The sequence below is a fragment of the Moschus berezovskii genome, chromosome 8 (genome assembly GCF_049115385.1).
Source record: "Moschus berezovskii isolate FMDL1 chromosome 8, NW_MosBer_1.0, whole genome shotgun sequence".
NCBI classification, from domain to species: Eukaryota; Metazoa; Chordata; class Mammalia; order Artiodactyla; family Moschidae; genus Moschus; species Moschus berezovskii.
Window position 1 is genome coordinate 22,964,257 of NC_142467.1, and position 24,405 is coordinate 22,988,661.

Below are 24,405 nucleotides of genomic sequence, written 5' to 3' on the forward strand. Positions count from 1 at the left end.
CTCTGCCAGGAGACGTAATTCCTTCCTTATCAACATCCTAAACCTCAAAGTATCATTTCCTTCACTAGTTCTGGCATTTAAACAAAAATAACATAACATAAATTAACAAAACTTTATAAACAAAAAGACATAAAATAAAAATACATAAAAGTAAATAATATGATAAACAACACATACAACGAAGAAACAAGAAGTTTCAGATAACAACAGATTCCAACGTCACTCAACGTGAGTTTTAAAGTAGTTATGCTTAATATGTTTGAGAAAATAAAAGATCAGAATGAGATAGATTACTGGATAGCTAACAGGAAATTATAAAACAGAACCAAAGAGAAATGCTTGAACTGATAACAACCAACAACATAATAACTGAAGTCAATGTTTCAACAAATTAAGTTTAATAGGAGTTTAGAGACTATTAGAGAAGAATGAGATGACAGGTAAGAATTATCCAGAATGAACCACCGCGACAAATAAATGGAACATAAGGGATAAATTGAAATGATCGAGTATCTTCAAGTGTACATTTAAGTGGAGTACCAGGAGGGGAGACGGCAAGGGAGTAGGGCAGAAACTGACGGATGAGAGCTGAGAACTTTCCAAAACAGAAAAGATGGGAGACCCCAGTTTAAAGAAGCGCTACAAACTCGAAAAGAAAACAAACTATATTTTAAAAAATACAAAAGTGTTGTTACATTGTAATAAAACTGCTTCAATTTTAAGATGGACATCTTATAAACAGCCAAAGGGAAAAACAGATTAAAGGGGCAAAAATAAAACCAAAATTATTTCTCAAAAAAATTTTTTTGGAAGCCAAAAGCAATGGAATATATCTTCAAAATGATAAAATACAATAGCTGCTAATTCAGCAAAAAATGTTATTTGAAAATGAGGTGAAATAAATAAGTTTCAGGATACAAAAATGGAATTTGTCCCCAGCACCCATGTACAAAGGAGATACTAAAACCTGATCTTCAGAAAGAAGAAATAAGATGCCAGATAGAAACTTAGAAACTCAAGGAGTCATAAAGTACAACAAAGTAAATATTTGAGTGAATATAAACACATATTAATCATATAATGTCTTAAGAAAATTAAGGAAATATATATTAAGTAGACACAATGTATATAACATGCAGTGAGGCAGTAAATGATGTGTTATCGGGTCCTTGTCCAGGAAAACGTGTAATATAAATTACTAAATAATACATAACTGTCAAGCTTATGGTGTAGAAGAAATGGAATAACAAAAGTTAATCTAAAATAAGGCAAAAAAAGGAGAAACTCAATAAAAGAGAGATGGTACAAATAGCAAATAATGATACATTTAATTCCATGTATATTAGTAATTGTGTTACATATAAATCAACTAAACCCTTTAATTACAAAAATATTATCAAATTAATTTAAAAAATAAATTCGTGCATATAACTCAAGTAAAAATGTAAAAACAGAATAAAATCTAAATTATGGTTGCTTTCAATTGCTTTTAATTTTGCTCTTTCCTACCTGCAAACATACTCTTCTTGTAGTCAACTATGCTTTAAACAGGCAGGCATTTTTTTGGTCCCTAAGATATTCCAAGATAGTTCATGCCTCTGGGTTTTGCATTTTTGTCCCCTCTGCAAGCATTTGTTTCCCCAATTTCTGCAAAGCTGGATTCTCCTGTCAAATACAAGTTTAAATAACACTCTTTTAGAGGTTTTCCTTAGTCACCTATTCTAAAATATTCATCTATTTTAACTCCCTACCTAGCATGATCTCATAGTTTATTTATTTATGGTCTATTATCACTAAAATATAGTAGGGACCATGTCTGCTCTATTTACCACAGTTTCCCCAAGTCTAGAACAGTGACTGGGACACAGCAGACACTCAATAAATACTTGAAGAATGAATAAAATGAGTTTAGGTTTTAAACCTTTCTTACGGTTTTATTGTTCTTGGTGGTGGCTGTTCAAAGAGTGAAAGTGTTAGTCACTCAGCCGTGTCTGACTCTCTGCAACCCCATGAACCATAGCCCGCCAGGCTCCTCTGTCCATGGAATTCTCCAGGCAAGAATACTGGAGTGGGTTGCCATTTACTTCTCCAGGGAATCTTCCTGACCCAGGAATCGAACCTCAGTCTCCTGCACTGCAGGCGGATTCTTCACCGTCTGAGCCTCCAGGGAAGCCCCTGGCTGTTTAAAGACTTTCCTGATCCCAAAAGGTATCAAATGATATCAAGATCCCATTTATGTATGGTAGTGACCCCTGAAAGTATGCACTATGTAATGTGTAAAATTTGTAGGAGTTTTTCCACCAGTAAGTCAGATATGTAGTATAGTCTTAGATATAACTATCAGTTCAGTTCAGTTCAGTTGCTCAGTCATGTCCGACTCTCTGCGACCCCATGAATCACAGCACTCCAGGCCTCCTTGTCCATCACCAACTCCCGGAGTTCACTCAAACTCATGTCCATCGAGTTGGTGATGCCATCCAGCCATCTCATTCTCTGTCGTCCCCTTCTCCTCCCGCCCCCAATCCTTCCCAGCATCAGTCTTTTCCAGGGAGTCAACTCATCGGATGAGGTGGCCTAAGTATTGGAGTTTCAGCTTTAGCATCAGTCCCTCCAATGAACTATAATAACAATAAAGAAAAGCTTCAAAGGAAGGCTACTGAACTACTAAAAAGTTGCAATACACTTCTGAAAAACATGTTTGTATGTTTTCCCACATTAGAAAGGTGAGAGTAATATAGGTGAATGTTATAAAACATAATTTTTTATGGGGGGGGGGAAGCCCCTTTCATCCACTCCTAAGTAAAAAAATTGAATTAAAAAAAAATTACCCTCTTACAGTTTTAGAGTGGTAATTCCAGTAATGATGATTTATATATTTTGGTTACTTCCTTTTTTACTCTTTGTTTTATACTCAGTTTTTCACATCAAAGCAATCACACCGGTCACATTTTCCATTAGAAAGACTAGCTTAATGGCTTTTAAAAAATAGCTAGATAATATACCACTAAGTGTATATGACAGAATTTGACCAATCTCTAATTGTTGAAGATTGTTCCTACTTTTTTTTTAAATCATGATAAGTATTCCTACAACTAACATTTTGGTCCATAAATCATTTTAAGGGCAGTTTAACTGAAGTGATTTTGGTCTACAACATTCATTTAAATGGTATTTCTCAAGAGGAAGAGGGTGGGCAACACAAAAGGGTCCCAGGCATTTATCTCTACTTAGGAAAATAGTATATGTTGCAGGGAGGTGTGGAGATTACAAAGGCACTGACCGCATAAGCATAACTCATTATATTTATTAAAGAAAAAGCAGTGGAAATTTCTTATAGGAGCTAATCTGGAAAACATTTTGCAAAGAATATGGAGCCAGACTTTGAAAAACTGATAGGTCTTAATGTTGGAAAATGTTCCAGACAGGTGGAAGTGTCAAAGGAGGAGATAACTATTTGTTGGTGTTCTTAAGTATCGGAGAACAGTTCTTACTCAGGACAACTCATCACAAAGCCTGAATAGTAAGCAACTTTGATTTTTCATCAAGGATTGGACTCCTAACTTCCTTGCCAGAAACAACCAAATTTCTTCTTAATCTCCATCATCCACATCTTTGTTCCTCTTTCATTCTTCTTCCCTTTTTTTTTCCTCTGTCAAAGACTCTCATCTATTTTAAGTAATGGAAATAGGTAAATTCCTCTTCTTTAAGGCTTGCAACCTTACACAACATTATAACTGTTGCAACCTTAAAACATGCATGCCTTTTAATCTTAATAAAACACTGCTTGTAACAGATTTTTCACACTAAGAGAATTAGGAACATACAAGGATATTAAAAGAGTTATTTATCAAGTTGCTCTACACCAAATAAGGAACATAGAGTCACAAGGTCTATTAAAAATGATTAGCAAATAATGAATAATGACTGTGATTTTCTTTCGTGGTTTTATTCTGGCAGCAATAAATTCCACCCTAATAATTTCAGTCTTATGCCACTCAGGAGGTGATGCTTTGTGAACCTCAGCGAGGCTGCCAGGTCTAGCACAGTAAGACTCACGGCGTGAGAAATGAGAGTAAGATGGTGCTGTCAGTGACAGACTTATAGCCACTTCCCTTCTCCACCTTTTCTTCCCTAAGGATAGCAGCTGCTTTCCAGACACCCCAGTCGACAGACTCCAATTCCTCTCTCCCACAGTTACCATCTGCAGATGCCCAGGGGCTTGTCTGTTTACAACCTTGTCCCAAACAGCAGAAGCGGAACCCTCCGAGAAGTTCTGGATTTGTCTTCAATAGGACCTGTTCCACAAAATATTTCCCAGCCCCTCTCCACCTGTTTCCAACGTTAGTACTTCGGATTTCTGTATCTTCTCTATCACCCTATGCATTCCCCAATAAAATTTAACGTGAAAACTAATATAAGGCAACTGCTCTGTGCATGTTTCTTTCAGATGGCTCAGAACTCTGATGATTCCCAGGATCTTTAGACCACGTTTAGGTTGGGTATCATGCTCTTCAGAGACTTTGGTAAGGAAGGTGAAACATCTCTAACCACCCTTGCCAACCCAACTTTAAGTTCTTCTGAAGCCTCCTAGATTTCCTGTCCCAATTCCAGCTTTTCCGACAAAAATAGACCCTAAGGCAAAAAGGCATCCCACAGATGAAACTGCAGATATAGTCAGGACCTAAGCAAGGACCCCTAAGTGGTGAGATGAATTTCTGGGTTAAAAGTACTCTGTATATCCATTTGAAGTCTGTCACTAATACTATGTATAACCAAACAATAGGAGAGAGTTGACAGGTACACTTAACACAACATTTTGAAGGTATATGGAAGTTGTCTTTGGGGGAGGAGGGGAACACAATACTACAAGGAATCCGAAAGTTTGACTGGTGATGGATATTTTTTAATCTAAAAGGAAACCGTCCATATTGGAATAGATTAAGTAGGCAGAATTCTCTTGCCAGTTTCTCTGCTCTTGGTAGATGCAGTTCTGACTTCGGCTGGTATCTCAACAGTGCGGAAAGGTCTCACGATCAAATTCCACTGCCCTGAGGAAGGGTAGAGCTGGAGAACCCACAAAGCGGAGAGCAGAGACGACGCAGGGACGGGTCTGTAAGGATTCGGAGTTTCCCAGAAGGGACGGTCAGAAAAAGAAGGTAGAAGAGAAAGGGCGTGGCTGAGCTAAGGCACTTTCCACGTCGTCTCAGCAAGAGCGCGGCTTAACCGGGGTTTTCTTCCGCTCGAAATCCGCTGGGTCTGGAGTCGGCTCTCCCCGCGTCCACGAACCTGTAGTTCCATCACCTAGTAGGGCCCACACCACCCAATCTACCTCCGGATCCTCGCAGGCGCCGCACCAGCGCGCCGCCCGCCCACCTACCTGCGCTGCGCCTGCGCCTCCCCCCGCGCGCGCTCAAGGTCGGCACCGCCCCCGGCCTCTAACCTAGCACCCACGGAAGTGGCAATAGAGGACGTCCTGCGTCGCCTCACCTCTGCGTGGCGTGGGGTCGCCGGCGCTCGGCAGAGGGGCGGGACTTCCTGTCCTGCCGAGCAGAACTTCCGGCCGAGCCGGAAGATCCTCTCCCTCGCGGTGTCGAGTGGCTCCCAGCTGCAGGGTTGGGAGGGGAGGTTCGGGACGACCCCGGTGTACTCCTGGGTGTCGGGTCCACGACCTTCCCTTGGCGCCATGGTGAGTCCTCCTGTGAGGGCTGGAGTGAGAGCAGTGGGGGGAAGCCGGGGCCAGGAGGTCAGTCCTGTGCAGGGAAGCCGGCCGGGTGGCCAGCTGAGGATGGAGCGGGTGGGAGCAATGAGATGAGCGATAGGGCAGGACCTTACCACCAGCACCGGGGCGCTGGGGCCCCCGAGGAAGCGACGTCTGCCCAGCCCAGCCGCTGGATCTGTCTAGGAGTTGGAAATAGGTAGTCAGAATATTCATGGCCCGTTCACTGTGGACGGCCGTGGGGTCAGGTGGTCCCAGAGTTGACCTTGCCCGGTTGATCACCTCCTCCTTTCTCTCAGCTGTAGGGCAGTGGCCAAGAACTTCAGATCTCAGAAATGCTCCTGGCCTTTCTGGGTGGACCCAATACCTCCCCTTCTTATAAAGCATCAACACGTGTCACTTAAAGAAACGGCCAAGTCAGTTTATCTTTCAGACTCGGCCCTTGTGAAATTGGAAAAGGTCTCAAAAAAAAAAAAAAAACAAAACCAGTCTGGACTAAATAAGGAGGGTCTTGATTCCAAAGGAATGTTGCAGGGGTGTGGGCGAGGGAACTGTTGGAGTAGGAAGAGTACCTTGACCGTAAGATCTGTAAGAGCCTCAAATATTAGGCAAAAGGGGTTTTCTTTTATGAGGAGGAAACGGCTAGAAAGAACTAAGTGTGGGGAAGGGAGATGAAAGGGTAGTATGATTCAACTGTAAATCAGAGAAAATTTTACCACCAGACCAGACTTATGAGGAAAAACTTGGAGGTGTATCCTGTTTCAAAGTGAGGGTGGGCCAAAGTTATGGAACCTGGGGGAAGAGACTTCAGAATTTGGGTAATATTTTGTTCCAGTTGCTCTATGGGGACAGGCAGTTCAACTAGTCATTTTTGAAGCAAAGAATGGTAATTTGCAGGCACTACATCTGGCCTTGTTACAGGGCTTCCCGGGTGGCTCAGTGGTAGAAGAATCTGCTTGCCAGTGCCGGGAATGCAGGTTGGAACCCTGGGTCAGGAAGATCCCCTGGAGGAGGAAATGGCAACTCACTCCAGTATTGCCTGGAAAATCACATGGATAGAGGAGCCCTGTGGGCTCTAGTCCATGGAGCTGCAAAGAATCGAATGCCATGGAGCACACAGGCAGCCAATTTCTGCGTCTTGCTTCCCTTATGGAGACTGTTGGTTCTTTGCAGTAAGCCATTTCCAGAAAGGTGGCGTTGGAAGGATTTCTTAACATTTGCTGTTTTCCAGTATCACAGGGGTCTGGTTCAAAATTGTCAAGTTACTTCAGATCCTTGTCTGGAGGACATTCTGCCTTGGAATTTGGAGTTTGCCATATTTTTTTCAGGATCAAATGTTGACATTGCTCAGTTGTGTATGATGATTCACTTTTGAATGACTTACAGAAACTTAACGGATTGTGAAAAAAGGAACTTCAAAATAATGTGGTTCCTAATCCTGTCAGCTAACCTTTCGACTCTTGAGGCAGTAGTGGGTGTGTATGTTTCTCTAAACCTCAGTGAATAGTACAATTTGTAATTATTAAGAGTTTTTTTTCTTTTTTCTTCCTTTTGTACAATGAAAATAGACAAAGATAAGGAACAGAAGGACTAGAACAAACCAAAGATAATGGCTAGCCTAACCACCTTCCTCTGTCCCCTCAATCCCCAGTTTTACAGAGGGAAAAATCTGAGGTTTAGAAAGAGGCAGGTAAATTTAGGTAGATTTAGGTAAATCACCTAAAGTAGTAATTTACATAAAGTAGCAGTAGTTTCGGAGAAGGCAATGGCAAGCCACTCCAGTACTCTTGCCTAGAAAATCCCATGGATGGAGGAGCCTGGTGGGCTGCAGTCTATGGGGTCGCTAAGGGTCGCATACGACTGAGCGACTTCACTTTCACTTTTCACTTTCACACATTGGAGAAGGAAATGGCAATCCACTCCAGTGTTCTTGCCTGGAGAATCCCAGGGATGGGGGAGCCTGGTGGGCTTCCGTCTATGGGGTCACACAGAGTCGGACACGACTGAAGTGACTTAGCAGCAGCAGCAGCAGCAGCAGTAGTTTGGCAGTTTTGCATTTTTTAACATATCAAGTAGGTAATACTTAGAATCTTTGTCAATGTGTTTGGTCAAGTATTTTACTACTGTCTTAAACACAACCACAGAATGGAAAGCAGAGCCTTTTTTATTTTACATCTTGATTTTTTGTTTTAATCAATATAAACTCGTGATCAAGATCAAAAATACTGAGTGTTGACTTGTTTTTTTCTGTTGTGAAAATGAATTGTTGTTCAGTCGCCTTGTCATGTCCAACTCTTTGTAATCTGGTGGACTGCAGCACACCAGGCCTCTCTGTCCCTCACCATCTCTCGAAGTTTGCCCAAGTTCATGTCGATTGCATCGGTGATGCTATCCAGCCGTCTCATCCTCTGATGCCCTCTTCTCCTGCCCTCAGTCTTTCTCAGCATCAGGGCCTTTTCCAGTGAGTCAGCCGTTCATGTCAAATGACCAAAATACTGGAGTTTCAACTTTAGCATCCGTCCTTCTAACGAGTATTCAGGGTTGATCTCTCTTAGGATTGACTAGTTTGATCTCCTTTCTATCCAAGGGACTCTCAGGAGTCTTTTTTCCAACACCATACTTTGAAGGCATCAGTTCTTCAGTGCTCCACTTTCTTTACAGTCCAACTGTCACAGCCGAACGTGACAGTTAGGAAGACCATAGCCTTGACTGTATGGACCTTTGTTGGAGTAATGCCTCTGCTTTTCAACACACTGTCTAGCCATGTAGGCCTGTTATAGCTTTCTTGCCAAGAAGCAAACGTCTTCCAACTGCAGGGCTGCAGTTAGCATCGCATTGATTTTAGAGCCCAAGAATAGAGTAAATCTCACTAGTAGTAGTGTATAATAAGTAGTGTTAGTCGCTCAGCCGTGTGCAACTCTTTGCAATCCCATGGACTGTAGCCTGCCAGGGTCCTCTGTCCAAGGGAGTCTCCAGGCAAGAATACTGGAGTGGGTTGCCATTCCCTTCTCCAGAGGATCTTCCTGTCCCAGGGATCGAACCCGGGTCTGCTGCATTCTGAGCAGATTCTTTACCATCTGAGCTACAGAGAAGTCCTGTAATCTGTCACTGCTTCCACCTTTTCCCCTTCTATTTGCCATGAAGTAATGGGGCCAGATGCCATGATCTTAGTTTTTTTAATACTTAGTTTTAAGCTGACTCTTTCACTCTCCTTCACCCTCATCATTAGGCTCTTTAGTTACTGTTGGCTTTCTGCCATTAGGGTGGTATCATCCACCTATCTGAGGTTGTTGATGTTTCTCCCACCTTTCTTAATTCCAGCTTGTAACTCATTAATCATGATGTGCTCAGCGTATAGATTAAACAAGCAGGTGACAGCAGACAGCCCCGTCGTACTCCTTTCTCAATCTTGAACCAGTCAGTTGTTCTATACAGCGTTCTGACTGTTGCTTCTTGACCCGCATACAGGTTTCTCAGGAGACAAATAAGATGGTCTGGTATTCCCATCTCTTTAAGAGCTTTCCACAGTTCTTTATGATGCGCACAGTCAAAGGCTTTGACGTGGTCGATAAAACAGAGGTAGATGTTTTTCTGAAATTCTCTAGCTTTCTTTGTGATCCAGTGAATGTTGGAATTTGATCTCTGGTTCCTCTTCCTTTTCTAAACCCAGCTTGAGTATCTGGAAGTTCTTGGTTGGCATAATGATGAAGAATCCATAGAAAATTTAGTAAAGGAATGAGGTTATATTTTTATTATACTTTTTGACTGTTACAGACCAACTTTAATCAAATAGATTTTTACACTATTTAGGTTGATTGTGGGTGAAAAGTAGATCAGACTCCTAGAATTGTAGGAATCTCATGGCTTGTTTTATCTACGTAGCATCCTCTTGTAACTTTACTACTAGGATTGTGCTCAGTATGTTGGTTGTTAAAAAAAAAGATGTTGTGAATCTCTGCCTTAATTGGAGTTAATGAGAATTTTCTTTTTGGGAAATGAGGAAGGCCGTTGGGAAGAGATAATGTGGTAAAAGTTAGAAATACATGACTAACACAGGGGAAAGAAATTCTGATGGGGGGAGGGAGACACATAATAGGTGGCTTCAACTGAGTTTTGAAAAGTTAAATTAGGACACTCAGTTCAGTTCAGTCGCTCAGTCATGTCCAACTCTTTGTGACTCCATGAACCGCAGCACTCCAGACCTCCCTATCCATCACCAACTCCCAGAGTTTACCCAAACTCATGTCCATTGAGTCGGTGATGCCGTCCAACCATCTCATCCTCTGTCGTCCCCTTCTCCTCCTGCCCTCAGTCTTTCCCAGCATCAGGGTCTTTTCAGATGAGTCAGCTCTTCGCATCAGGTGGCCAAAGGATTGGAGTTTCAGCTTCAGCATCAGTCCTTCCAGTGAACACGCAGGACTGATCTCCTTGCTATCCAAGGGACTCTCAAGAGTCTTCTCCAACACCACAGTTCAAAAGCATCAATTCTTTTGTGCTCTGCTTTCTTTATAGTCCAACTCTCACATCCATACATGACTACTGGAAAAACCATAGCCTTGACTAGACGGACCTTTGTTGACAAAGTAATGTCTCTGCTTTTTAATATGCTGTCTAGGTTGGTCATAACTTTCCTTCCAAGGAGTAAGGACACTAATTCTTAATAATTAGGACACTAATTCTCAATTTAAGTTCACATGGGATTCACCTGTGATGCTTGATAAAAATGCTTATCTGGGCTGCCTTATTGAGGGAGTAGAGTCTCATAATTTAATTTTTAATGAGTTTTACAATTAAGTCTGAAACTTGTGGTCCTGAAAGCACTTTGAAGGAACTCTAATGCAGCCATTAGAAACTTTGATAGGGATATTGAGGTTTTTGTGCTGAGTGATCATCATACATGTGGTTTGTTGATGTGTTGAATTACTTTAATGGATTTTGGATTGTTGAACTAGCCTCAAATACCTGGAATAAATTCCACTTTGTTGTGGTGTATAATTCTTCTCATACATTGTTGAATTTGATTTGTTGGTATTTTGTTTAGGGTTTTTGCATCTATGTTCATGAGAGATATTGGTTTAGTTTTTTGTTTGTTTTTCCTTGTAATCCTTTGCTTGATTTTGGTATTGGGGTACTGCTCTTAGAATGAGTTAGGAAGTGTTCTCTCTGCTTCTATCCTCTGATGAAAGAGATTGTAGAGACTTGGTATAATTTCTTCCTTAAATGTTTGATAGAAGCACCAGTGCACCCTACTGGGCCTGATGCTTTTTGTATAGGAAGGTTATTATTGATTCATATTCTTAGTAGTTATAGGCCTGTTCACATTGTCTATTTCTTGTATAAGTTTGGGCAAATTGTATCTTTCAGAAATTGGGTAATTTCATCTAGGTTATAAAATTTATGAACATAAACTTGTTCATAATGCTTCTTTATTATCCTTTTAAATGTCCATGGATCTATAGTGATATCCCCCCTGTCATTTCTGATATTAATAATTTGTGTCCTCTCTTTTTTCCTTACTTGATAGGGCTAAAAATTTACTGATTTTATAGATCTTTTCAAAGAACCAACTTTGGTTTCATTGATTTTTCTCTGTTGATTTCTTCTTTTCAGTTCCATTGAAGATAATTCATACTATTTCTTTTTTTGCTTACTTTGGGTTTAGTTTGCCCTTTTTCTTCCTTTCAAAATAGTTGATTTTAGAAAATCAGAACATATTCTAAAGTGTTCATTTTTTAAGAGAGAATTTATTATTTTTCTATTATGATTTTTGAACACCGACTTGCCCTGTTGTTGTTTAGTCACTCAGTCGTGTCTGACTCTTTGCGACCCCATGGGCTGCACGGCACATCAGGCTTCCCTGTCCTTCTTCATCTCCCAGAGCTTGCTCAAACTCATATCCTTCAAGTCGGTGATGCCATCCAACCATCCTGTCCTCTGTCATCCCCTTCTCCTGCCTTCAATCTTTCCCAGCATCAGGGTCTCTTCTAATGAGTTGGCTCTTTGCTTCAGGTAACTCCAAAGTATTGGAGTTTCAGTTTCAGGGTCAGTCCTTCCAGTGAATATTCAGGACTGATTTCCTTTAGGATTGACTGGTTTGATCTTGCAATCCAAGGAACTCTCAAAAGTCTTCTCCAGCACTACAGTTCAAAAGCATCAATTCTTCAGTGCTCAGCCTTCTTTGTGGTCCAGCTCTCACATCCATGCGTGACTACTGGAAAAACCATAGCTAGAGGAGCTTTGAAGATGTAAACCTGATTTGTAAATTGTGCTCCTACTCCTTGTATACTACCTACTCTTGAGTTACAGGAAAAGAAAATCTCTAAAGTCCCGGTAAAATGAACATTCTCTTGGTTTTAACTGAAGTGATTGTCCCTTTTGGTTCACCAAACTTAAAATTCATGCTCTTACCTCAGAAGTATTTGTTTAATCATTCATTGTCTGTTAAGCAGTATCTGTATGTCACATACTGTTCTTGGCAACAGAGACATAACTTTATAAAACAGAGACTTTCTTGTCTTTGTGGATCTTAGGTTTTATTGAGAGCCTGATGGTAATCAGTTGAGATATAATGTTTGTTAGTCATGGTAAATACAATAAGGAAAGATAGAACAGAGTTAAGGAAATGATTGGAGTGGTGATTTTAGATGGGGCATTCAGGGAAAGCCACAGTGAGAAGGTGACACTGGGACACATTTACGTTCATATATACCTGCTGTCTTTGAAAATCTGTTTATAATTGCACCCCAAAAAAGTGTTGTAGTATCTATCAGGTACAAAGTTCATAGTGTCTTTAACTACAGTGTGAATCTTTCAGTAAAGTCATGTATGATTACCTTTCCGTATAGTGAACAGAAAAATGATAGAAATCTGTTTTTTAAAATATTAGTAGGTGATGTTACATTTTACTTAATAGATTGCATTTTTTTGTGCCACATATTTTTAGCCTTTTAAGTTATTACAGATCTTGAGAGAATACAACTTATTCACTTATAAGTATTCTGACTTACAGAGTATCTTTTATTTACGTTAAACAGACTTGGTAATTCTGTTGTTAAAGTAGATTAAATGTATTTTGTGTTTTGACCATAAACAAAAGATTTACAAAAACCTGAAATAATTTCAGCTTTTGACACTTCAGTGTTGAAGTTCAGAATCTTGATAGCCGATTATAGTGTTTTATTTGTTTTTTAAAAGTTGTGTTAAAACCAACTGCTCAGACATTCATATCTTTAAAAATGACTTTGGGAAGTGTACGATAAGTATATGGCATTGAAAGTCTACTTGAACCAGAACTAAATGACCTCTAGAGTTTGTTTCAAGGTCTGTGACTCTCAATATGTGGATTTGTGAATATTATTGATGTACTTTTAGTTGAATGTACATTGAGGGGACCAAGAAGGAAATATTCAATTTGTATGGAATTTAAGAAGGATTTAACAAAGGATTGATTGGTCTAGGTCTTTAAGTGTAAGTAGAAGTAGAAGTATGTTGGGTGGATAAGAAACTGAATTTTAAGTACTTTTCCTCAATAGCAATAGTAGCTACGTTTATTTAGAGTTAATATTTATCTGCTCTACTTAACTAAACACTTACGAAGTAATCACTCTTGGGCTTTTTTTCCCCCTAACCTCCTACTATTTTTTTTAATCTCCATATTTTACCTACTTTTTTTTTTTAACCTCTGTTTTACAGATACAGAAATGGAGGCACAGTGAGATTAGAGTATCTCACCCAAAATTGTATATCCAGTGGTGGTGAAATTTGACTTCTAAATCAGGCTATTTGACCACTGTACTGTTGTGCCAATCTTACTGTTTATCTTTGACAAATTTTAACTTAATGAAAGGATTGAATTTCAAAAACATTCTCCTATAGAAGTAATACTATAATTAGTGATTATATTTCTAGAAGATCCTTCTAACCTAGTTACTACCCAGTATCACATCTCATCGGAGAAGGCAATGGCAAGTCACTCCAGTACTCTTGCCTAGAAAATCCCATGGATGGAGGAGCCTCGTAGGCTGCAGTCCGTGGGGTCGCTAAGGGTCGGCCACGACTGAGCGACTTCACTTTCACTTTTCACTTTCACACATTGGAGAAGGAAATGGCAACCCACTCCAGTGTTCTTGCCTGGAGAATCCCAGGGACAGGGGAAGACTGGTGGGCTTCCGTCTATGGGGTCGCACAGAGTCGGACACGACTGAAGTGACTTAGCAGCAGCAGCAGCATCACATCTCATGGTATTAGAGGAATTAATTATTACTGTCATGAAAGCTGTAATGATTGGCAATTCTAACTCAGATGCTAAATATTTCTGACTCTGCTGCAGTAATTCACAATAAGGATTCCTTCATATTCCTTTTACCTTAACTGGCACTCTTTCACACCAGAGCATGAATTTCCCTTAGGCCTGGGGATGAACTTCCGGTAACAATGATAAATGAGGAACAGTTAGAGAACTGGGGATAAGGACCTTCGGTGAATTGGAATTTCTTCAGTGTGAGCCTGCAGTGTATTAAGTTTCTTCCAGGTGTGTCTCGTGTGTCACAGCCCACTTTTCCTGAGGGCTCTCAGGACTGGCTTGCTCCTTTTCTTTTCACTTGGATTACCTACTGCTTGCACCTAGAACTGTGTTCCCCCCCTGGAGTTGTAGAGAAGAACATAGTCTTTTAGAGTATCTTACCTTCCTTCCCAGACCTTCAGCACACTCTAGTAAACGTTTTTATTGCTAGCAGAATTTGCAGAAGTCACCTCCCCATGTAACTTCGGACTAACCATAAACTAGTTATCTAGCTAGCTAGCTATTTATTACAAAGATTCTTTAGGGGAAAAAATGGAAGTCCTTGATGATAGTGATTAATCTTTGAAATAAGTTCTTGGGAGTAGTGAGGTTTGGATTGTGAAGGGATGACATGGAAATACTTAGGGGCCTTGGGAGACTTTTCTCCAACAGTAGAAATTACTTACGAAGAAGGAAGTTCAATAAGCTCCATAGTATAAATGTATGATTATAGACTGCCATCAGTTAATGTCACGGAGAAGGCACTTCAAAGGCTAGGGCTGTTTCTCCTTTTTAAATAATCTTAATATTTTTTATCTTTTTGATAAGTAATACAACCCTTTGAAATAGCAGTCTTGAATTGCTTATTTTTATATATAGTTTTTAATGTCTGCCCTTTACACAGTGGTTCGCTGATTTTTGTTATCTTTCACCTGTTGATTGCCACTGTTTGCCTTCATGCAGTGATCTGCTTAGAAAAAGCAGTGCCGTAGTTTCCTGCTTTCTTTTCCTTAAAGGAAAAGTCACAGTGGAGGATTCTGCTCGACCCAAAACTTCATTAACTTCAGTGTTTGTTAAGTATTTTGCTCATTTCTGAAGATTTTGGCTGTTTTTATGGTGAGTGTAAATGACTGACTAGAGAATAGTTCCAGGTCTTTATGGTTTATGGGCATATATGCATTTAAGTATTCCATGGTTACAGTCATTTGTTAATGGTTACAGTCTTGTTTAAAAGAGAAGCCATGCCTTTTTTTCCTTGAAAGTTTTGCTTTTGTTAATAGCTAATTCATTAGTAGAATTTTGCTTCCATTTAAGTTTGTGCCTACTGCCTTCCTGCTCTGTTCCCTATTTTCTTAATTAACATTAAGACAGTGAAGCCTCACTGTATCATTTATTCCTAGACAGTTTCATTGTTTGGATAGGTCAGTTGTTTCATGTTGAATAGACTAATCTTTTCGTAATCCAATTTTTAAGACAGAAAGGAAGTTGAAAGGAATCTAGAATAACTGCAATTAGAATTAAATGTCAAAGAAATAAATTTTCCAGTCGGAAGGGACAGAAAAGAAAGCTTTGGTTAAAATTTGTTGTAGTATATGTAGTAAGTTTAATTGTGATATTTATTCTTTAAAACTTTTTTTATTTGATTTGAACTAAGACATATTTTTGATTTTGATAGTTTCTCAGTCATTCCCATCAGAAGTTGTTAAGATCATCATAGTTCCTAAAAATGTTTTCAGGTCATAAAGAAAATGAAGCATTTAATAAAAGAGAATTGACCACATAGCTGAGATAAATTAAAAAAAAAAAAAGAAACCAGAACTTTTGGCATTTACAAGTCTCCTAAGAGAAATACAGCAAACTACTTGTTGAGATAAGAATGTTGGGCAGTGGGCTAGGTGTACTTCTTTGCATTAACTTGGATGGAGCTCTGATTTCCTTTCAACTCTCCTACAAATAGTAGCTCATTTAATTCTTAATGAGGAAAGAATTTTCCATTGGGAACAACTGCCTATCACAGGATTTGATGGTTACTTAGTAATGGTAAATATGTAACTGCACACAATCTATTGTTTATTTAATTAAAGTAATTGCAGTCATCATCAGTAAGCTCTTTCAAGATTTTGGAGATCATTTGCCAACTCTTGTCTTTTTGTAGGTAAGGAATGAGTCCCAGAGAAGGTTTGTCTAGTTGCTGTGCTATAGTGACAGAACTATCTTGATTGTGATGTTTAATTACTCAACATTTTAAAATATTCACAATGAAAGCATTTTCTAACAGTTAACATTAAGGATGCATATTAAGTTTTCTTGACTTTTTTTTACTTAAAATTTAGATACAAGCTGAAATTTTGAAATTTCAAAAAGCTTTATTAGTGTATTTACAAAAGTTTGAAAGGAAGTATTTGCAACACATATTGCATTAAATTGAGAGGATTATCTTGTAAAAGTTGCTACAACTCTTACTCCGAGGTATGCAGAAAACATGATATCTTTCACTCTTAAATAATTTTCATCTTTATTGAAAATAAAGTTCAGTATTTGGCACGTATAGGAACATGAATGTAGTGAAGAACTGTGGCCAAATTATGCTTTATCCTTTCATTTCATCTAAAAAGTAAATATTCTATTTTCTTTCTTAGGATTGGAGTTTGGAGCTGAAGAAGTGAAAATGAGATGAATGTAGTTCTAGAAGGGGAGAGACCCTTAAATTACAGCTGAGCATGATAAAGGCTGTTTTGAAATTACACGTATTTTTTTTGTAGCAAGGAAGGTTTTATGGAGGAAATGAATGTTAAGGAATGAGAAAGAATTGGTTTGAATACGCAAGATGATTTGTAAATATCAAATGTAAATTTATTAGTTTTGACTAATAGGTTTTTTGAATATAGATCTATAGGGATATTGTTTATATTGTCAGAAAGTATTCTTACGGTTATGGAAGAGTAGGAGAATTTAGGGATATCTTCTTCCTTTGAAACTTTTGTTTGTTACTTATCAGTATTATAGTAAAACATTTATGCCTGCTTTGGCTAGAGATAAAGTTGCTAACATCTTTAAAAATACTTCATTTTTCATCAGCATTTTAATGACTGTATGATATTGCTTTATATGAAATATTACATAATTTATTCAACCTACTGTAACTGGAAAATGATCTTTTAAGATAAACAACTATTAATTTCAACTCTAATATGTTAAGATGTTTTTATAAATTATGCTTAATTAGAGTGTCCTCTGGAAAAGTATTTTTATCTTTGCCCTCTGTTTATTGTTGATCTTCCCCTTTGCCTTATCAGTTTATATCTTGGGGAAATATCTGAAGTTTTTTTCTAAGTTTAATCAAATTCTGAGAAATGGCTTTACATCGTCACCTTTCGCAGAAAGTCTGGATCTGCTGTTTTGCGTATGGTTGTGTGAAACTCATGCATTCTGCATGTTGTGGTTCTCACTGCGATATTTAGGGTGATGTTTACCTGGGCATTTTATTGGTTTGTGGGTTTTGACCTTAGTTTTAAAGTACCTTAGACTTCTTATTCTGAATTGGGAAATAAAAATTTCTGCTTCTACTTTTTTACTTTAAAGAAATTAAAAAAATATTTTGTGGTGCAAAACATTGATGTTTTGCAAACTGAACTTATTCTGTAAATGTTTAAATTTGAAAACCCATGTTGTTTGAGTTCAAATCACAGTTGTTGATAATTGTGTTTTTCAATTCCCTTTCTGTCATTTTACTTTTACCTATATATTATGTGTATATAATTCTGTTTGTAGTAACAGTTTGAACTATATGAAATTGCTGTTTTGTAGGTCAAAAGAGTTAAGTATTTGATTTCATATGATTCAATCAATAAATCTGTATCAAATATCAATCAGTGACTTTATTCAGATTCTTTAGCCACTTTTTAAAGTCTCTGAACCTTCCCACAGTCACATTGCCACGATCCTGACCTTGGTGTGGTCCTTTTTCAAGATCTCTCAAACTTTGTCCACTTTGGTGGTTTTCTTTGGCTCTTTTGACCAGCTACTTAATTATCCTGCAGATTTAACCTTTAACTCCAGATCTTTTATTTCTCTGATGTTGTACCTAAAGCTTCGTCTTTTAGACGAAGTTGCTTGGCAATTATTCATTCAATTCTTCTGTTACATTTCTGTGAAAATTCTCACAGCTTTTGAATTTCTCACAAAATTCCCTCCCCTCTTGTTTTAGAGATCAGCTCCCCATCCCATCATGGTTTTTAGGGAACAATCTAAGGACTTTGAAATGATATATAATGAGTTTTCCAAAATGACTATATTCAGTGGAAAGCAGGGCATCAAAATCTTGACCTGGTTTCCACCCCCTCCCTCAAGTTATGTAAACTCTGAAGACCTTGGTTTTTAAATTTAATACATTTCTTTACCTTTTTGTGTGCTTCTATTAGGTAAAACAAGGTCTCATGAAGTTTTACTTTCAGCTTAGGCCTTTGGTCTCATCTGTTTCTAAAACAGTATTCACAGTTAACTCTTGATTAGAATATTTAGCAGCCCCCTTATATTGGTTCCTTCCCTCTTGCCTTATGCATGTATATTTCCCCCACTACAAATATATATATATATATATATTTTATATGTGAGCCATTCTAGTAATTGTCAGATTCTCTTATTGCTTAATTTCTCCAAAGAATGATTATGCCCATTATTTGCATTTTATCTTTACGTAACCACTTTAAATGTCATCTTTACCTACTTGCAGAGATAACTATTAATCTCATGTCTTTTTCCTTTTTTCCCCCTCTAAAAATGTTAATTTTGCTCTTGTTTTTGAAGTTGTTTTAGTTTAGGCTTTCATGATGTTTGTTGGACTATTTCAGTGGATTTGTAATTTAGCTCTTTGCCTGCAGTTACTTTTACTTACCTCTTCTTTACTTTTCCATGGAAGTGGCAGAGTTATTCTTCCAAAATATATTTGATTTAGTTGCTTCCAGGCTTAGGATCCTGGACTTCTAAGTACCTACAGAAGAATCCATTGTGTGTAACCCATACCAGAATCTAGCCATGTGTAACTGTTGTTGTTTAGTCACTCAGTCATGTCCAACTCTTTGAGACCCCATGGACTGCAGCACGCCAGGCTTCCCCTGTCCTTCATCATCTCTCGGAGCTTGCTCAAACTCATGTCCGTCGAGTCGGTGATGCCGTCCAAACATCTCGTCCTTTGTCGTCCTGTTCTCCTCCTGCCTTCAGTCTTTCTCAGCATCAGGGTCTTTTCCAGTGAGTTGGCTCTTCACATCAGGTGGCCAGAGTATTGGAACTTCAGCTCCAATGTCCGTCCTTCCAATGAATATTCAGGACTGATTTCCTAGAGGATTGACTGGTTTGGTCTCCTTGCAGTCCAAGGGACTCTCAAGTTTCCTCCAACACCACAGTTCAAAAGCATCAGTTCTTCGGTGCTCAGCCTTCTTTATGATCCAACTCTCACATCCATACATGACTACTGGAAAAACCATAGCTTTGACTAGACGGACCTTTGTCAGCAAGTGATGTCTCTACTTTTTAATACACTGTCTAGGTTTGTCATTGCTTTTCTTCCAAGAGCAAGCATCTTTTAATTTCATGGCTGCGTTAACCATCTGCAGTGTTTTTGGAGCCCCCAAAATAAAGTCTGTCACTGTTTCCATTGTTTCCCTACCTGTTTACCATGGAGTGATGGGACCAGATGCCATGATCTTCGTTTTTTGAATATTGAGTTTTAAGCCAACTTTTTCACTCTCCTCTTTCACTTTCATCAAGAGACTCTTTAGTTCCTCTTCTCTTTCTGCCATAAGGGTGGTATCACCTGCATATCTGAGGTTATTGATATTTCTCCCAGCAATCTTGATTCCAGCTTGTGCTTCATCCAGCCTGGCATTTTGCATCATGTACTCTGCATATAAGTTAAATAAGCAAGGTGACAATATACAACCTTGACATACTCCTTTCCCAATTTGGAACCTGTCTGTTGTTCCACACCTGGTTTTAACTGTTGTTTCTTGACCTGCATACAGGCTTCTCAGGAGGCAGGTGAGGTAGTCTTGTATTCCATCTCTGGAAGAATTTTCCCGTTTGTTGTCATCCACACAATCATAGGCTTTAACATAGTCAGTGAAGCAGAAGTAGATGTTCTTCTGGGATTCTCTGTGCGTTTTCTATGATCCAACAGATGTTGGCAATTTGATCTGTGGTTTCTCTGCCTTTTCTAAATCCAGCTTGAATATCTGGAAATTTTCCGTTCCCGTACTGTTCAAGCCTAGCTTAGAGGATTTTGAATATTACTTTGCTTGCATGTGAAATGAGTGCAATTGTGTGGTAGTTTGAACATTCTCTGGCATTGCCCTTCTATGAGATTGGAATGAAAACTGACCTTTTCCAGGCCTGTGGCCACTGCCAAGTTTTTCAAATTTGCTGTCTTATTGAGTGCAACACTTTAACAGCATCGTGTTTTAGGATTTGAAATAGCTCAGCTGGAATTCCATCACCTCCACTAGCTTTGGTACAAATAGATGTATCTGAACTTGTATTTCTTTACTTTCTGACAGTGGGATACTACTCTAACCTTGTAACATTAGTTTGGATGTCACCTCTGTGAACAAGTCTTTCTTACCTCTCCCATGTAGATTTATTCACCCCCTTTGTTGGAATGCACCCATAATACTGGGCACTGACCTCTACCATATCACTTATCACATATTATTTGAAGGTGGCAGTGAAGGGTGGTTAACATTTTAAGAGTTTGATAAGATCAACATGTGATGGAAGAAGTTGTCCTCTCACCTTGAACTTAAATATGGATTGTTTGCAAGACTTAAGCTAGACTAGATTGTGGCTAAATCAATCATATTTACATATCAAAAGATAGACAAAATTTTAGATAGGGTTTTGTCTAAAGAAGTAGGATTGGAAAGTAGTTTTGTCATTTAAAAGTCTAGAAAAACACATTTTAAGAATCAGAATTGAGCATCAGTCAGTCAGTTCCAGAACTATTTAGGGTTGAGAGTATTTTATGCTCTAGATGACTGTTCTGTGTATCTCTTCAGACTTTATCACTGCCTGAATAAAATATCCCTCAGTGCTGCCTTTTGCTCTAAATTACTCCTTATCAAGCAGCCTGCTTTTTATTTGACTTCCAGTGTATCATTAAGACGGTAATGGAATGGAGCAGTTAGTGAACTTGAACATCTGATCCACTTAGTAACTTATGTTTCACTGGATATTAGTTGTTAGAACTCTTACAAACGTGATTATTGCCAGTCTGTCTGATATAGATCGATTGTGCCAGAAAAACATGTTTTATGTGTGTTCTGAATGGCTGAGGGCACAGCTTGAGTGGGAGGCCTGTGGGAAGCTTGTCCATTCACTTCCTTGAGTTTCCTTCAGTCTGCAACTTTCCTGTCAGTGACTCCGGGATTCTCCCAGTCACCAAAACTAAAATATTCTTAAATAACATTTGAGACATTGCTTTTTTGTTCTGTAGTTGTTTTCCTTCTTCATGTTCAGTCATACTCAAAGTTGATTGGTTTCCTACAGACAAACTTTTTAGTTTCATTCTTTCCTTCCTAGTTTCAACTGTTTCTACCTTAATAGTCTTAGGTTTTCTCTTTGACTGTTCAACATATTGTTATGTCTAATTATCCTTATATGTTACTTGGATTGCTTTATTCTCCTACCCTTGATTGTTTAAAAGCCTTCCAATGCGATATTTGCAAACACCTCAGATCAATGCATCATCTTGATTTTAAAGATTTTTCAGTTCAGTTCAGTCGCTCAGTCGTGTCCGACTCTCCGCGACCCCATGAATCACAGCACGCCAGGCCTCCCTGTCCATCACCAACTCCTGGAGTTCACTCAAACTCATGTCCACAGAGTCGGTGATGCCATCCAGCCATCTCATTCTCTGTCGTCCCCTTCTCCTCCCGCGCCCAACCTTTCCCAGCATCAGAGTCTTTTCCAGTGAGTCAACTTGTCGCATGAGGTGGCCAAAGTATTGCAGTTTCAGCTTTAGCATCAGTCCTTCCAATGAACACCCAGGATTGATCTCCTTTAGAATGGACTGGTTAGATCTCCTTGCAGTCCAAGGGACTCTCAAGAGTCTTCTCCAACACCACAGTTCAAAAGCATCAATTCTTCAGCGATCAGCTTTCTTCACAGTCCCAACTCTCACATCCATTCATGACCACGGGAAAAATCATAGCCTTGAAGATTTTTAGCAATCTAAAATTCTGTCTTCATCTGATTTCTCACAGTTCTTTGTAACATATTGTTGTCTGCTTTGGTTGAACTAAGTTCTTAGCTGTCCCATGGTTACTCTGTTCCCATTTGTCATTTAACCTGGAATTCCCTTCCTTGGTTTCATTTTAATCATCTACTCTGAAACTTTTCTGTTCAATTTTTTGAATTTATATAACCCTGAACCCTTGTTCTTAGTACTATGCAATTTTGTGCTCCAAAATTGTCTTAGTATATTTGTTACCTAATATGATAATCCTGGGTTTTAGGTTCTGTCAAGACAGTTTGTTTTGTAGTAGTGCCGTTCATTCATTCATTCAACCGTGCTGTGTGCCTTAGAATTATTCTAAATGTCATTGCTCTGAGTATTTGAGATACAGTGGTCAGAGGGACAGAAAAGTCCTCTGGCAAGTTTCTAGTAGTAGCCGGCAAGATATCGGATGTATATTAGGCAGGCAGCCTGTATTTGTTAATTAAAGTGTTGTTTGCTTTTCTTGTTTATAGATACAAATAATTTCTGTAGTGGTGTAATTTGAATTTATAGATTTTTAACGTTGTTTGATAGAGACCCTAGCTCATTGGGCACATGATGAATAGTGACTCTGTATGGCTCTTGCCACCCTCCTTCCTGCAGCAGTGCCCCTGCCTTAGTGCAGGCCCTTCTTTCACACCTGAGCAGTAGTCCTGGTGCCGCTGGCCTAGCCCTCATCTATAGTGTTCACAAGGTATCCAGAGTGACTCTTCTAAAGTTCTGATGTGGTCGTTTTACTTTTCATGGGTTTCTTTATTGTTCTCAAGTTGAACTTAAGTCTGTAGGTTTTGCCCTTTCAGTATCTGGTTTTGGCCTACTTGTCATCCTGTGTGAAGCAGGTATCACTGGTGGTTCACCAAGCTGAGTCCATGGAGTCTTAACTTACACAGCTCCTGTCCCTTAGTATGCACGCTGCAATCTGGTAGAATCCCCTGCCTATCCTCTCATCACTTTGTATTAAGAGTTTGAGCAGACTCGGGGAGATAGTGAAGGATAGGGAAGCTTGGCGTGCTGCAGTCCATGGGATTGCAGAGTCAGACAAGACTGAGCGACTGAACAACAGTTTCCTCTCCTGTTGGACTGACTTCTCATCGATGGCAGGGACTGTGCTGTTTCTCCCTATTATGTGCAAGTGGTTCAGTGCATGTAGTTTGTTGCTCAGTAAATGTTCATTGAATGTGCTGAAACAACTTAGAGGAAAAAACATTAGGTTGGATTAGGAATCTGGGTTCTGGATAAGTTTGTGACTGGGTAGTTCTATGATCTTTGCTGTTTGGACCCTGATAACCTCGTTTGTAAATTGTTGGGAGATGGTTTGCTTAGATGCTCAATGTGTGAATTCTAAGTTTTATGTATATCTATATTGAAATAACAAAGTTCACACCTTCTTTTGTAGTATAAATTATTTGAGCGTCTCTTAAGAAGTCTGTCTCAACATGTCTAGCTATCACTAAAATATGTAAAAAGTTAAAAAACCAAAAATGGGAAGATCATTGGGTAATATCCTTTTTTTTTTTTCTTCTCATTTATTGGAGGGTGAGTGATAATTAAAACCATTTGGGGTGGTTTGAGTTCAAGTATGTTGCTGATATGCCTTCTGACTGTAAACAGTGTATACTTTGCTTTCAGTCTGTTTGTTAACAGGAGAGCTAGTTTAGTGAAACAAAGGACTAAGGACTAGTCGCTCAGTCGTGTCCGACTCTTTGAGACCCCATGGACTGTAGCCTACCAGGCTTCTCCGTCCGTGGGATTCTCCAGGCAAGAGTACTGGAGTGGGTTGCCGTTTCCTTCTCCAGGAGATCTTCCCAACCCAGGGATAGAACCCCGGTCTCCCGCATTGGAGGCAGACGCTTTACCATCTGAGCCACCAGGGAAGCAAACTAAACAAAATGTCAACTCCCCTGAGGTTGACATTGTTCCAAGTTTGAATTTTAAAATTACAACATGTTTTCTTTAAGTTGGGGGAGTTTTATTGTCAGTATTGTCAAGCAAGATAAAATACTGCTATTTGATATATTTTATTTCTTGGAGAATTGTTTAATTTTCCATGGTAAGAATTTTTTTAACCTACCCAGAAATGATTACTAACAAAAATGGAAATTATCATTCTTCTGTAAACTAAAGGCAAATAACTTTTTC

General features: G+C 38.9%; 2 protein-coding genes across 4 annotated transcripts in view; one reads left to right on the forward strand and one right to left on the reverse strand.

Moving 5' to 3' along the window:
- Positions 1-3,263: 3,263 nt before the first annotated feature.
- Positions 3,264-5,954, reverse strand: LOC148777029 (uncharacterized). Its single transcript, XM_088838480.1, has 3 exons — positions 5,833-5,954; positions 5,488-5,705; positions 3,264-5,110 (listed from the first exon to the last, which is right to left on the reverse strand). Exons 1-3 carry the CDS (start codon positions 5,930-5,932, stop codon positions 5,009-5,011), a joined length of 420 nt encoding a protein of 139 aa, XP_088694606.1. The 5' UTR covers positions 5,933-5,954; the 3' UTR covers positions 3,264-5,008.
- The window catches only part of TMEM161B (transmembrane protein 161B), a 76,875-nt gene continuing 58,005 nt past the window's right edge, over positions 5,536-24,405 (forward strand). For 2 of the 3 annotated variants that reach the window (XM_055429136.2, XM_088838478.1), the window contains exon 1: positions 5,556-5,686. Coding sequence is in view for 1 of the 3 variants with exons in the window: in XM_055429135.2 (XP_055285110.1) it covers positions 5,684-5,686 (3 nt within the window). In the remaining 2 variants the exon portion in view is untranslated. Of the gene's footprint in view, positions 5,687-24,405 lie in introns of all 3 variants that reach the window. The other variant, XM_055429135.2, reaches the window with a different exon arrangement.

Excerpts from the sequence above, each read along its gene's own strand:
- LOC148777029 (XM_088838480.1), bottom strand. The coding sequence starts at position 5,932 with ATGAATATTCTGACTACCTATTTCCAACTCCTAGACAGATCCAGCGGC. Across the intron at positions 5,706-5,832 it reads CCAGCGCCCCGGTGCTGGTG|CCCTCACAGGAGGACTCACC; the intron begins GTAAGGTCCTGC and ends CTCTCACTCCAG. Across the intron at positions 5,111-5,487 it reads CGACCCCACGCCACGCAGAG|ACCCGTCCCTGCGTCGTCTC; the intron begins GTGAGGCGACGC and ends GAATCCTTACAG.